Genomic DNA, 15,648 nt, shown 5'->3' with positions numbered 1-15,648 from the left:
ATTCAATGCTAAAAATATAAAGGGGGTGCAATATTTCTATTATTTGGGATATGAGTAAATACAATTATACTATTTTGTTTGCAGCTGTGCATGCTTAGGCACAATTAAGAAGTCACTTTATAGAGTTGTTTGATTACCACAAACCAAGGAAAAGAGTAACAAACATTTCATAACAATGAATTATCTAAAATCTGCTCTAGTGGATTGAACAGTGGTCCCCAAAGATATGCCTAAATCCTCCTAGAACTAGTAAATGTGACTTTACTTGGAAATAGGGTCTTTGCAGATATAATTATATTAAGGAACTCCAGACGAGATCACTGGATTTAGGGTGGACCCTAAATCTAATGATGAGTGTGCAGAAACCCAAAGCGAGAAGGAGAACACACAGAAACACAGAGAAGGCCATGTGAAGACAGAGGCAGAGATAGGAGTTATGCTGCTGCGAGCCAAGGCATGCCTAGGGTTGCCAGCTGTCACCAGAAGCTAAGAAAACAGCATGAAAAAGAGTCTCTCTTGAGCCTTCAGAGGGAATTAACACTGTCAACACCTTGATTTTGGACTTCTGGACTCCAGAACTGTAAAAGGATAAATTTGTGTTGTGTTAAGTCACTTGATTTGTGATAATTTGTTACAGCAGTCCTAGGGAATAATACATCTATTAGTATTTGCTTTTAATTATCTCAATACCTCTCCATGTTACTTCGGTAAAACTCTTTATTACAAGTATCATGCCGAACAAAAGGCTTAAACATAAAGTGTAAAAGATAACAGTAATGACATAATTCCAAGGCACACATGACTTACATCAGAAGATGACAATCCAGTTGGGTACAGCACAGGATAACCATTCGATGTCATATTGGGGAATGAAATTGACAGCTTAAGTTCTGGCATTGGAAAAGATCCACTTTTTCTAATCTACAAGAAAAAAATGGAAATGTAATCTTTCTTCCTCTTTTAACAGAATTCTTTCTGTCTTATGTAGGACTTTGTTTTCTAGCTGATGAAGTAACTTGTGTAATATTTTGAATCCCCAAACGAATGTAGATCCTTTATGGTGCTGTACAGAGAATTGGCATAATTCAGCTAGCAAGAAAATACAGACACTTAACGATCAGTAGCTGTATATATCAGCTATAATCATATTGTTCCTCCATCCCCCATTTTCTTAATAGACCTAGGATTAATAGAAAAACAGAATTGGAAGTTTTTATCTGTTATTATGTTCTTGCCATGCTCATTCTTCTTCTTCTTTTTTTTTTTTAACATACCAATCTTTTTGAAACTGGAAAGAAGGGAGGACCATGGAACAATTTAGATTTTTGGTTGCCTTTACCCAGTTTGACATAATTCCCTAAACCCATAAATCATCTCTAATCCTGGCTAGGTGGGATGTGCCACCGCTATACAGGCAAACCAGACTCCCATCTGCTTCCCTTCCCAATTCTACCCCCAGCTAGGGCTACTGTGCCACTGGCTATTGATAATCTGGTTTTATGAGAGTCAGATTAATTGTATCCATTCGTTTTAATCCACTAACCTAGAATTTCCACTTAGCATCATGTTCTGCTACCAGTAGTGAGTATAGCTCAGAGGGAAAGGTGGGCAGGATGAAGTTCAACAGGAAACTGAACTCACTATCCAGAGGTCTTTGCCTGCTTAGAAGGTGCAACTGAACTGGGACAACCAGGTGCAGTGGTCCCCTTCCCACTGCTGACGCATAATCTGCAAGCCCGAAGCCTACGGCATCCCTGTGCAGCATCTTTGCCTGGGTAGGGAACCCCTTGATCTACATAGATAGATGCAAGGAAAGCCAGTGATCTACCCAACTGAGCCTTCCAGACTGACAGCTCCTCAGATCTGAAGCAATTTCCTGGGTTGGTAAAGATTAAATACATCCTTTAGTCCTGGAATTCCGGGGGTTCCTGACCAGCTGTGCCTAGACCTTTAAACATGCTCCCTAACTCGTATCTTCCTGATTTCCAGTCAAATTCTGTTTCCTGATATTCAGTCAGAAATCCTGTGTTCTGTAATTACCATTTTTTAATTAAAATATATTCCTTGTAGAAACATTGGAAAATACTGAAAATAAACAGAAAATAAAAGTTTCCTATACTTCAACTACCTTGGTAACATTTTAGTGTATGTTACCTGTCTTTACTATTTACATATATGCATATTTATAAAATTTGTATCACAATAAAATACAAAGTTTCATACCCTGTCTGTAAAATGTATTATGCTATGGCATTTTCCTTTAAATGTATAAGTTTATTGAGAATATGACTGTTCATAACAATCACAATATCAATATTGTTGACTATGTGCCACACACTGTGCTCATCTTCTTATACGCATTATTGCCTTTAACCCTGTTAACAACTCCAGAAAGCAGATCCTCTTATTATCTTTGTTTTATCTATGAGGTAAGAAGGTTGGAATGAAAATTAAGAACTTCTAAGATCACAAAGCTAGTAAATAGCAGCATTATGGTTTCTTACACCAAAATGTGCCTTCTAAAATATCACATAAAGTAGTTGGTGGGACTGTAAACTAGTTCAACCATTGTGGAAAACAGTGTGGCAATTCCTCAAGGATCTAGAACTAGAAACACCATTTGACCCAGCCATCCCATCACTGGGGATATACCCAAAGGATTATAAGTCATGCTGCTATAAAGACACATGCACACGTATGTTTATTGCGGCACTATTCACAATAGCAAAGACTTGGAATCAACCCAAATGTCCATCAGTGACAGACTGGATTAAGAAAATGTGACACATATACACCATGGAATACTATGCAGTCATAAAAAAGGATGAGTTCATGTCCTTTGTAGGGACGTGGATGCAGTTGGAAACCATCACTCTCAGCAAACTATCGCAAGAACAGAAAACCAAACACCGCATATTCTCACTCATAGGTGGGAATTAAACAATGAGATCACTTGGACACAGGAAGGGGAACATCACACACCGGGGTCTATTGTGGGGAGGGGGGAAAGGGGAGGGATAGCATTAGGAGATATACCTAATGTAAATGACGAGTTAATGGGTGCAGCACACCAACATGGCGCATGTATACATATGTAACAAACCTGCACCTTGTGCACATGTACCCTACGACTTAAAGTATAAAAAAAAAAAAAGAAAAAAATTACATAAAGTCTCTCCATTGAATGTATGATAATCTCTTCACTAAATATATGATAATTTATTTAAGTAATTTCATTGTGTTAAGTGTTTAGATTGTGCCCATATAGTTTTTAAACTATTATAAATAATATTGTTAAGAATATCCCTGAAATCTTTGTTTCTATCACCAAAAATTTCCTAGGGAAAATTCCTAGCAGTAAACTTACTGGGTTTCACCTTAAAAAAAGTTCTTTTAAAAAACTCCATTATTCCAATTCTAGAATTTACTTCAGCAAAATAATCAGAGATATACACAAAGTTTTGTGATCAGGAATATTCCTAGCAATGTAATTCATATCAACACTTTTATAAGAGAGAGTACCTATTTCAAATCTGGACCCTAATAAGTTACAATATATAAAGATCTACAACAAAGTCTTTTTGTTTTCTTTCTTTTTTTGCTGAATTTTCTAGTTCAGGGAAAGTGAATGGGGCTGGAGAAATCTGATAGCCTGATTTCCAAAAATCTATCCTAGAATCCAGTAGAGTGATTGGCATTTATGCTAATTTCCAGGGTATATCTTGCCGTAGGAATTCTAGCAAAGAATACAAATTTTAAAAAATGAAATTAATCTTGGGAGTATGTGTTTATTTATATTTTGTGAGAGAACATTTTTTTGCGGTTGGCAATTCCCAAAGGGATTGAGGCTATTTTCATTTATAATTTTGTTGCATTATACATATTTAAATCCATTATTTGAATTGTGTTCTCTTTTTTCCTTGAGTAATTTTACCTTGAGTCTGTGTCAGTAACTAGCCATTACCTAAAATAAAATTCCATGATTGTTTGCTATAGTGGTTAGGAAGAGTTTGTTATGAAGGATTTAAAAGGAAAAATAAATATAATAGAAAGCATCACTTAAGGAGGTGGTAGTACCAACATAAGTGATTGATAGTACAATGCATGTGAAAGGCAACAATAAGGAGAACATGATACATATTTATTTGTTGAGTAAAAAAATTTGCCAAGACAATTGTGATAACAAATTTCTGATATAGTCATAATTAATGAAAAGGTACTTTTTTCAGTCAAACTGGAAAAATAATGCAAGTAAAGTCTACAGGTTTATCGGTAGCATCTATCTAGTTCCATAGTTTATATTTTTTCTAGAAAGCCATTCTAATGGTACCTCATTTTGAGGAAATTAGAGACTTAGATCTCTAAATTGATTTGAAAATATAATTATCACAAATTTAAATATTCAGTGGAATTACAAAGAAAAATATAAATGGAAAATTATAATTATATATAATATGCTTATATTTGTATTTATGGAATTATAAAGAAAATATGCTGGAATATAGAGACTAAACATTGAAGGAACATGTTTTTATGCATCTGTTAATACTTTAATTTATATATTTACAAATAATTCCATTAGAATACTATTTTAGAGGTTATTCCTTACCAGGTAGAAGATATTAATTTCATTTCCAATGTCCTCCGTAGAATTAATAACTTCAGGGACTGTCTCATTGGCAGCAATTGAAATGTGGTATTCACTTGCAGAGCTTAAAAGAATTAATTAGAAGAAGAAAAATAAAACACAACAAAGTTTAACTTTTATTTGGCCTCATTATTTTCTTTCTCCATATCATGTAATTCCACAAAAATATTTGTAGGGATTTCAAATCACAGGGGAATTCATTTACCTTGAAAGTTAAAATTAAATCTTTGAGGAGAGTGAGAAGGATTATATAATTTAGTTCAATAGTCACTGATGCTTATTTGTCCCCAAAATGCTAGAATATGAGTTTTAAAAGTTAAAATTTCATTGTTAACAAGTGAAAAATTTCCATAAATTCACTTATACCATTTATACCTACTGAAAAATGAAGTTAAAATGTAATGCTGAATTATAAATAGATTTAAAATTTTTACCATTTCATAATTTAAAGTCCTATATTTACTGCTAAACTGAAAAGTTCAATCTTCTCCACACAGCTTCACCATGTTCTTTGGATGAACTTGGTACAGTAAAATAGCATGTTTTTAAGCAGCACTTCGGTCAAGGGAAGACAAAACTATTCTAAGTGTTTGCCAAAATTTGATTTTAAGTAAATGGAAAACTCTTGGGGAAAAGTCAGTGCATCAATAGAAGTGCATACAGAAAAATAGAAAACAGCCAACAGAATTTAAAGGCTGAGAAATATTAGCACAATCTATATGTATATCCTATAATCATGCCATTTTTGTAGTCTCCAGTTAGTACAGAGTGCCATAGATAATAAATTAAGCCAGAAGGAAGATATTGAATGTTCCCAATGCAAAAAAAGATAAATGTTTGAGACGATGCATGTTCTAATTACCCTGTTTAATTGCTATATATTACTTGCATCACAACACCTCCAAGCACCTTATAAGTATGTACAATAATTATGTGTCAATTTAAAACAGTTTTCAAATTAAAAGAAAGAAAGAAAAAAAGCATGTGAAATGGTTTAAACTAACACTTCCTGAATATATAACCTTGGGTAAATTAGCCTCTCCAAACCTCAAATTCTTCAACTGGAAAATGGAGATAGTAGTTGTATTTGAACCATAGCATTATCATGAGGATCAGATAAGACAGAACAGAAAAGCTCAATAAATGCTAGCCACCATTATTTAAAAATTAATAAAATGATAAGACTTTTAGAATAAACCAACTTGCCAATGATTCTTATACTTTATATATATATTGCACATGTTTATTTAGCAAAAGCTTGGAGTTCTGCTTAAGCAGGGAAAATTATAGAGAGAAAGTTTGTCAACATGGTTTGTGTTTGGATAGATAAGAAGTTCTTAAGAGAAAGAATGGTTTATGAATGGTGGAAGAAATAAACAGTTCTTATCAATGAGAAATGCTTTAATCTTGTGTGTCCAGACTGAGAAGACTGATCAGCTTCCACAGGATGAGAACAATGACCAAGAAATATGCTGGTGGCCGCTAAGAAAATATTGTGTTTTGTGAAGGATTTTTGGGTCTGCAACTTGCATTCAGGAGTTAATACTGGACAGCGAATGCAATCTGGTATCACTAACACCTAACATTTTGGGTTATGCATCAGGATGCATGAGAATTACCTGGAAGGCTTGTAGTTTCTGATTTGGTAGGTTTCAGGTGGGGCCAGAGAATTTGCCTAACAAGTTTCCAGGTGATGCTGATGCCCTTGGCCAGCCAGGGACTACACTTTCAGAACCACTGGGTTAATAGAAAGGTATCAACATAAAAATGTAGTTTTCTCTTACCTGTAAAACTGTAGTCCAACTTCATATTTTACCGGGATAGAAATGTTTACTACATTATCAGAAAGGGTTTCAGGAGGTTCTTCGCTGTCGCTAGAAAATACACAGCACATTCAGACAAACCATTAAAATCTTGACTATTTAGAGATATTTCTAAGTGTTTGAAAGAGAAGCTTGTCCTGGCAACTAAATAAAAGCACCTAAGAGTATAATTTTTAATTATTTTTTAAATTGGGGTGAAGAAGGACATCAGAAATGATTGGTATGGTTGAAAGTTCCCAAGTTGATTCTGATGTGCAACTACAGTTGACAATCACAGTGACTTATGTTTTTCAAAATTTTATGACAATAATGATGAGAATCCCTGGGTTTAATTGTTAAAATACAGAGATTACTGGGCTTCCCTTAGAAATGTGGATGTAGTGGTTCCAACTTGGGCCCCAGGAATTTCTGTTTTTAACCACATATCTACCCCCAGGTGATTCTTATTTATCACAGATGCGGACTTAGCAAAGATAAGTGATTAGGGTCACACAGCTGAGAGTAAATCTAAAATCTTTCATTTTCTTCTTTAATAGTCTTTCTATACTAAGTACTTGAGGATCATATTATTTGTTAAGCACTGATTTATTCCTTTGATTTTGGTTATCACTTTAATTATATATTATGTAAACACATGTATATATGTGTACACACACATATACATACTTCCTCGTATTAGAAAGCACATACAAATGATACAATGAGTAATGAACACTGGCTCCGGGGCTAGAGAATGGGATTGTTCTTGGACACTGATACATGTTGGTCAAATTACTTATCTGTCTTTGCCTTGGTTTCTTCATCTATAAGATGGGATATTAAATGAGTAATAAATGATGATTAAATGAGTAATAAGTATAAAGTGCTTCAGACTGTGCCTAGGACATAGGAAATATTCAGTGTTAGCTTTCATTATTACTATCACACATAACCCTCCACCAACTGACCAAGCACCTAACATACTGTCTCACAGAATGAGCATAAGAGTACTTTTTAATGACTCTGGTTATTCCCAAATGTGTAAAGTGGCTCAGAAGCAGCAGGACAGAGAAAGCAAGCATGCTGCCTTGGATTATAGCTATTTGTGTGACTCAGCTCTTAGCGTGAATGGTCCCCTCTTCTCTCACCCATTCCACACTGCAGCCTTCCTAAATCAGTCTCCATAAGCAGCAGCTCTGTACAGATGACTTCACCTCTCAGAAACTTTACTGGCTTTTCACGGTCTGTTCAATTCAGAAATAATACCTTGACTGACATTCAGTGCCTAGCGTAATATGATAGAATGCACACTTCCTGCTTATTTTCATTGCTACTTTATGTATTCTTTATATTTCAGCTAAAATTGATAACCTTTTTAATTAACCTGTATATTTTGCCTGAAATGCTCCACCTAGTGCTATTCACTGACCTCTCTGTGAAAGGCTGTCTACCCTTCAAGGTCTTTCTCAATTATAATTTCCTTGATAAAGCTTTCTTGGGTTCCCATTGCCAAGTAGATATTATTTCAGCTTCCAGTAATTTTCTGACACAGCTTTATATCTCTATAATGGATTGTTTTTATTCTATCCCAGGTTACAATAATTTTATACTAGTCTCAACCCCCTACTGCAATACTGACCCTATGTAAGTTTTATATTCCTTACAGTGACTAATTCAATATCAGCGACTGATTCAATATCTTGTGCATAATAGTTGTCAAATAAATGTTTGTTGAGTTGACTTAATGTACAGAATTAATTAATCCATTAATTCATTTCTCTAATTTATTCATTTAGTCTACATCTATGTAGTGATTATAATATGGCAGGCACAATGCTAGTCACTGTGAATAAAACAGTAAAAGACACCATCTCACTGGAGACAGGTCAGTGGATAAATACAATTAGAAGAAAGACCACTATTTCACTTTCCTTATTGGGCCTTTGCTGTTGTTATTCTGTGTGTTCTATGATACCTTTCAGAAGTTCTGACTGATGTGAATAAAGTATATTAAATTACAAAAGGATATCACAAAACTTTTAAGTCCATCTAATGATTCATTTGACCTCGATGGGCAGTCAGCGAAAGTTTTTAAATTATCAGTAAATTTTTTATGAATTTAAATGCAATTTGGCAGATATAAATGATATGCGATTATGGTATCTTCTATAGCTCATTGATTTAATCTAGTTAGATGAATCATTTCTATTAAATGAAAATTTCTTTATTTTACTAATTATTCATAAGGGTGTTTTTGTGAAGCAAAGTGGTTAATTGCCTTCCACTTCTACTGATCTCCTACAACCTGGAAGAAACTATCAGTGAGTTTATAGAGCAAAATATTCAAAATACACAGAAGCAGCAATATACATTCATATACTTATATTTATACACATGTAAACCCACCTTGTTGCATTTAAATAAATGGTCACATTTTCCATGAGATAGGATGTGTTAAACTGAAACAATATTTTGAAAGTTACCTATAAAATAAAAATATGTCTTTAGCAACAGATAAGAAATTGTTTACTTTGACTAAAATATTCAATTTTGATAAATGACATTACCTAAACTCAAATTATGAAGTTATTTGAGAAACATTGTCTTACAAAATGAAACCTTATTGTATTTCAAAAATAGAATAATATATAATATACATGTTCTTTTCAATGTGAATGTGTACCATGTTTTACATATTGCTATGATATGAATGTTTCCCCTCAAAATTCATGTGTTGAAACCAAAACACCAATGTGATGATATTAGGTGATGGGGCCTTTGGGCAGCTGATGAGATCATAAGGGCAGAGCCTGCATGAGTGGGATGAGTACCCTTGTAACAGGGGACTCAGAACGCTGCCTCCCTGCTTCTGCTATCTGAGGATGCATTGAAAAGACGTCTTCTATGAAGCATGAAATGGGCCCTCACCAGACACTGGATCTATCAGTGCATTTACCTTGGATTTCCCAGCTTCCAGAACTGTGAGAAATAAACTTCTGGTTTATGAGCTACTCAGTTTATAGTATTTAGTTATAGCAGCCTGAATAGACTATGAAATATGTTAAATAAAATGTATAGGAGGTCACTGGTTTGGACTGAGCTCTTGCTCTAGGCCCAACAGACTAAATAATGCTTAAGTTCCACACCATAAAGCCGAAATTGAATCACTTGTCTGAATTTTTGAGAGATGAGGAAAGTGAGAGATAATCACCAAATCCCCAGTCAAGCCAGCTTCAGACAGCATGATAAGAAAATCCCCTCTGCTTTCACTTTTACAAGGAAAATAACTTTGAAATGACCAATCAACTTTTCGTTCTGTTTCTGCTTTCTTTAGACCTTTTCTGTCTATAAAGCCAATGTCCTCTCCTCAGCTCTTCCATCACTCATTTTATTTTACAGAATAAAGTGTTGCCTGATTCTAGAACTGCAAATAAAAGTCAATTAATATTTGGAAACTAAATTCGTTCCACAGAAAAAGAAAGTAGATTAGTGGTTGCCTGGGGTTGGGAGAAAGGCTGTTGAGGAAAACCAGAGTGACTGCCAATGCATATGTGGTTTCTTTGTGGTGTGTGAAAATGTTCTAAACTCAAGTGTCAAAATGACTGCACAATTTATAATTTGGTGAATGTACTAAAATTCAATGAAATACGCACTTTGAATGAGTGAACTCTGTGCTACATGAATTATATCTCAATAAAGCAATTGTTTTCTAAAAAGAGAGAGAGGGAAGGAGAATTTCTGAATTAAGTTCTAAACCAATCTATTTGAAGCATTCTTTTTCTTGAAGGCCAGAGACACCTACCACCTAGGAGACTCCAATAACAGAATTTCCCAGCTCCATTTTATGAGATATGTTATCTAATATAAATTAGATATGTTACATAGTATAAACTTTAAATCTTGTCTTGGTGTTCGAGTTTGCCTGTGTGAGAAATGTTACAAGGTTGTTACAATATGTTTCTGTTATTTATAAATTGCCTGGTATAACATATTGTGTACCTTATACCTTGTACAAAATACCTTATACCAGGCAATTTATAAATAACAGAAATATTTTGCTCACAGTTCTGAGGGTTGGGAAGTCCAAGATCAAGGCACCAACAGATTCAGTGTCTGGAAACACCCAGTTCTCATAGATGGTACCTGCTATGTGTTCTCGCATGGTAGAAGGGGTTAGCAGTCTCCCTCAAGCCTCTCTTATGAGGGCACTAATCCCTCATGGGAGCTCCACCCTCTGGACCTAATGACCTCCTAAAGGCCTCATCTTTTACTACTATCACATTGAGGATTAAGTATTAACATATGAATTTTGTTGGGGCACAAACATTCTGACCATAGCATATTCTAATCTGTCACAATTTTGAACTGAACATTTTTCATTTGTATTATCCTAAACTACCATTGGAAGGATTTATATGTTTGTCTTTGCACATACTACTTTTCACATTCAATTTCCACATGTGTTTTATATAATCTGCTCACCATCTCTCCTTTTCTCAGGAAGGGATATCCAACTTTACATGTGATATTATGATTGGATTCACAGCTGTCTTTTTGGATAGCCTAGGAAGAGAAAGTAAACAGAATCAGAACAGACAAGCAGCTGAAATACTGAAACGTGTTCTTTCAGAATTTTCCCAGATATGTCTTGGTGACTGCCTTGCCAATACTGTTGTCTTGATTTAGCTGGAAGAGGCACCGAATTCTGGGACCAGCTGTTCTACACTCATGGAAATCCTAAAACACCACTTGTGGGTGCCTGAAAGACAAAGAATATCTCACAATCCTGCCTAAATCTTCAGTTTTAAAATGGGAGTACTAATAGCACCTCTCTCACAGGGTGATTGCGGTGGCTGCATAAAATAATTCACACACCCAAGACTGGCACAGAGCAGCCTTCATTGAATGTTAGTCATTGGAGGAATTTAGTGCAGTGGACAAGAGCATAGGCTCTGACCCGTGACCACCAGAATTTAAACCCTGACTGCACCACTGTTAGCTTTATCCTTGTTAAGATTCCTCACCTCTCTGGGACTGATTTTCTTTCAAGTGGTTTAGTCATATACTATATTTTGTCCAATGTAAAATGCCATTGAACATGAGATACGCCATTATTTTTACATACCCATAAGAAGGAAAAATAACACTGCCAGGTAAATAAACATGTTATCAATTGTAAAATGCAATTACAAGAATGTTAAAACATGAAAAAAAGGTTTTAGCTTTGCATCTCTGCGGTACAGTCATACCTACTTACAAAATAATTAATGAAAATTAAATAAGTGGAAATCCTTAGAACAGGGCCTAAAACATGATATGACTCAATAAATGGTTGCCATCATTATTACTGTTCTTATTGTTAATATTCACAGAAGAGATGCACTGTCAGATTTTTAGCTATGCCTCTCTGCCAGGCCATTAAATCAGCTGAGGAGGATATAGGCAATAGTTTTTAATAGAGAATAATTTTGTGGTAATATTTTCCCCAAGATTACTTTGTACATTTATATTTATAATTTTAATAATAATTATTATTTTTTGAGACAGAGTCTTGTTCTCTCTCTGTCGCCCAGGCTGGAGTGCAGTGGAGCGATCTTGGCTCACTGCAACCTCCGCCTCCCAGGTTCAAGTAATTCTCCTGCCTCAGCCTTCTGAGTAGCTGGGACTACAGGTGCATGCCACCATGCCTTGCTAATTTTTTGTATTTTTAGTAGAGAGGGGGTTTCACTGTGTTAGCCTGGATGGTCTCGATCTCCTGACTTCATGATCTGCCCGCCTCAGTCTCCCAAAGTGCTGGGTTTACAGGCATGAGCCACCGTGCCCAGCCTATAATTAATATTCTTAATTGAATCCAAAATATAGTAATATAGGACATTATTTTTAGGTTTGTCTTAGTCATCATGTCTCTAAGTGACATCCTAACAGATAGAGAGAAATGTCCGTGAAATCTGAGTTTACAGAAAGTAGACAATATGTATAATATTAATAAGTGCATTGTTTTTAAAATAAATTGTATGTAGTATTAATTAATATAAATATACACAAAATTTTAACTCAGTGGGATTCATTTGGAGATCAGAATTAAAAGCAAAGTTCAAATTTGGAAATGCTGATTACCTCTGATATAGCATCTTACACAGATTAATATAGTTTTTTGCCAACATAATAAAAGAAACTTCTGTTACGAATCAGGAAGACACAGTTATTTAATACAAGTATCTTGCCAAAGTAAGGACTTTGCATAGAAAGGGAGATATGGCATCTTGATTTTCCTGCAGGTAAAATTGTTTTGCTCAACACAGAGGGACCTCTCTGTACCTCTGTGAAACTGTTTTGGCTTTGATTGTTGTTGTTTTCCTTGACTCCGTTTCAGTTTCAGTGGTTTAAGGATTTTGTAAAACATACAGTTTTTATACATGAGCTATCCTTTCCTCATACGGAATCTAAGAAAAGACATACATATTTGAATAAATAAAAGTTTTTAAAGAAGCTTAATACTTTCACCATTGGTGAGGACTAATGTAAAAAGTTCCTTCTATTCTTTCAAAATCAATCTAATAAAAGTAATTATCTCAGTAGCATGAAAAGTAGGCTCGGTAAATAACTGTTAAGAGAATAAATAAATGAAAAACTTAAAGTTTACCTCAATTCCTGAAAAAACTAGATTTGGAGAATAATGCACTATTGTCCTGGTGTTGTAGGCACTGTCCTTTGTATTTTTGACTGTGAGGCTAACATTGAACTTATCATTCTGGGACCGGACAATTAGCAGGTCCTTTTCTGTGGTGGCGACATGCAGGCTGAGGTCCGAGATACATTTTTCCTTGTTTCCACAATCTTTGGCAAAAGGAATCTGAAATGATGACAGGAAAGAATTTTTCAAGATTTAGCTATGCATTATTGAAAATTACCCATCAGTTTGTGTAACAAAAATGGCATACAGCCAAAGTAAGTTAAGCAACTCATAAAGAAAATTTCCCTGCAAAAATCTTGAGGGATTTTATACTTATCCCTATAATTTAAAGGGGAGAAGAATAAACATTTACTTACGAATGTAAATTGTGTTAATCCTTTTAAGAATGCACAATTTTCATGGGTGCTTTGTCCTGGCTTTTGTCTGCCAGGGAAGGGCAGTTTTGAAATACAAAGTCAAGTACTGCAAGATCTAAATCTATTCAACTCTAATTATGAGATTTTTTCTCTTAAAATCAATCAAATACTTAGGAATGTCATAAAGTTCAGTTGAGAGGGTGGAAAACGGTCAAGCCACAAATCTAGAAGTTTCGCTTGATTTTTCTTCATTGACAGCCTCTCCACCACCACCATATGTAACTCACCAAGCCCTGTCCATTCTACTCCTCTTCTAAATATCTCTCCAATCCTTTCTTGCTTTTGCAGTCCCACCACCATCTCTCGCCCAAGCATTCTCATTTCCTCCCCGAATTAAAGTAATAGCTTCCCATTGGACTCTCACATCCACCTGTTTCCCTCCAACCACTCTTCACTCTGCTGCATCCTGTCCCGTGACTGAACCAAATAAAAACCTTCAAAACACCGCGCTGCTCTTTCAAAAGTTTAAAATTTGTGTAGTGGCACCAAGTCCCGAATGACATGGCCCCTGCCTTTACCTCCAGCCTCACCTCACATCCCCTCCTTTCTTGCTCTTTAGTGTCAGTCACACTAGCGAGTGTCGTTGTTTCCTTCATGCTCAGGACTTTCACACTTAGCATCCCCTCTGCTCCCGAACTCCCCTAAATAGGGTGGAAAACGCCCTATCCTTCAGGGCTCCACTGAAATGGTGCAACTTCAGGAGGGCTCTCCTGACTTCCCAGCCCAGGTGGAAGTTCCTGTAGAGCTCTGAAATCCTCCTCCATAGCATACGCTCTAATTACTACTTAATACCTGTTTCCAGCATTAGACGGTAAGTTCCAATGCCTAGTGTGTATAAGACAATCAATATATCTGGTAGGAAGGAAGAGAGAGTGGAAGAGAGGTGTATGGGGAAAAAGAATTCCCCATCCCTAATGTCTCCTCCACTGGAGCCACGCTAGTGACACCCTCCCTCTTCTCTCCCCTCACTCACTATCAGGGGTGGCACATGGACTCTAACTTTGGGAACAGGAACTAAGTGAACACAACTCATTCCCTTTCTCTCGTTTCTATTCTCAGAGCAGCTGTGTACCCACAGGAAGCACACATTTGGCTCTACTCCATCTGACAAGTTTTACAAGGTGGGCTCCATGAAGAAGGACAGAGATGGATCAGCACTGCTGATGATGTACGTGGTTATCCGTGGTCTAAGTCAATGCTTCAGTGTGAGGACTCTCTTTATACCTAAACCATACACTGCAATCCAGTGCTAATTAGAATAACAGGGGAGATTTCTTTCCATTGGTCCTAAATTCAAGTGAGGTGAAAATGAGTGTCATTTATTAGTTTTCTTAAACTCCAACAATAGGAAATTCGAAGGATTGGGAAAAGTCTAGAAAAGCCTAATTCTTTTTTAAAACATTTCAAATTGATTTAGGGTTATGTGTGCATGGGTTTCAAGATTTTCTTAATGTTACCAGGGCAAACGTGGAGATACGGCTGAGAAAGTTCATTATTTTCTTAAACAGCAGATTTTGTTTGTTATTTTGTTACACAGTAGAAAGTTCATTATTTTATTCATTATTTTGAGAAAGTTCATTATTTTGTTATGTAGTAGATAGCTGAGAAAGTGGATTTTTTTAAAGCAGTTTTTTTTTTTTTTTTTTTTTTCTGTTCTATTTATCTGTAGGTAAGCTTTCTGAAAAACAACTCCAGATGGCCTGGGAGCTTCAGGACCCTTTGCCAATTACTAGAGGAAGATAAAGCCATTGAGAAAATGGAGCAAACAAGAACCAGCAACCCCTTATTACCTTTAGATCATTAACATGTCATTATAGGGCTGAAGTCCCTGCCATAGAAGAAAATGGCCACAATTTCTTGAACATATGTTGTATAAGGAAGCATGTTTATGATCTGTACTTGTACATCTGGAGTTCCTCTCTGGACATGCTTACGTATACCTCCCTGCCCCACATCTAACTCCTTAAAATTCCCCAGGTTTTCACAGCTTGAGGAGAAGGAGGTCTTTAGAGCAAGAGCTCACACTTTTCCCATTCCTGACCAGGAATAAAACCTGCTTACCTTTTTTTTCTTTCTTCCAGTTGGTTG

At 35.7% G+C, this 15,648-nt stretch overlaps 1 protein-coding gene across 3 annotated transcripts in view; it reads right to left on the bottom strand.

Annotated features, from left to right (window-relative positions):
- ITGA1 (integrin subunit alpha 1) overlaps positions 1-15,648 on the bottom strand; it is a 328,522-nt gene that overhangs the window by 20,987 nt on the left and 291,887 nt on the right. For all 3 annotated transcript variants that reach the window (XM_030927043.1, XM_010386058.2, XM_030927042.1), the window contains exons 19-24: positions 13,094-13,303; positions 10,933-11,013; positions 8,857-8,933; positions 6,433-6,522; positions 4,610-4,712; positions 808-921 (exon numbers count right to left, since the gene is read on the bottom strand). In XM_030927043.1, coding sequence (XP_030782903.1) covers positions 808-921; positions 4,610-4,712; positions 6,433-6,522; positions 8,857-8,933; positions 10,933-11,013; positions 13,094-13,303 — 675 coding nt within the window. The remainder of the gene's footprint in view (positions 1-807; positions 922-4,609; positions 4,713-6,432; positions 6,523-8,856; positions 8,934-10,932; positions 11,014-13,093; positions 13,304-15,648) is intronic.

This window comes from Rhinopithecus roxellana, chromosome 3 (genome assembly GCF_007565055.1).
Source record: "Rhinopithecus roxellana isolate Shanxi Qingling chromosome 3, ASM756505v1, whole genome shotgun sequence".
Classification (NCBI taxonomy): Eukaryota; Metazoa; Chordata; class Mammalia; order Primates; family Cercopithecidae; genus Rhinopithecus; species Rhinopithecus roxellana.
The sequence above is the reverse complement of the archived record's forward strand: the minus strand, read 5'-3'. Positions and strand labels throughout refer to the sequence as shown.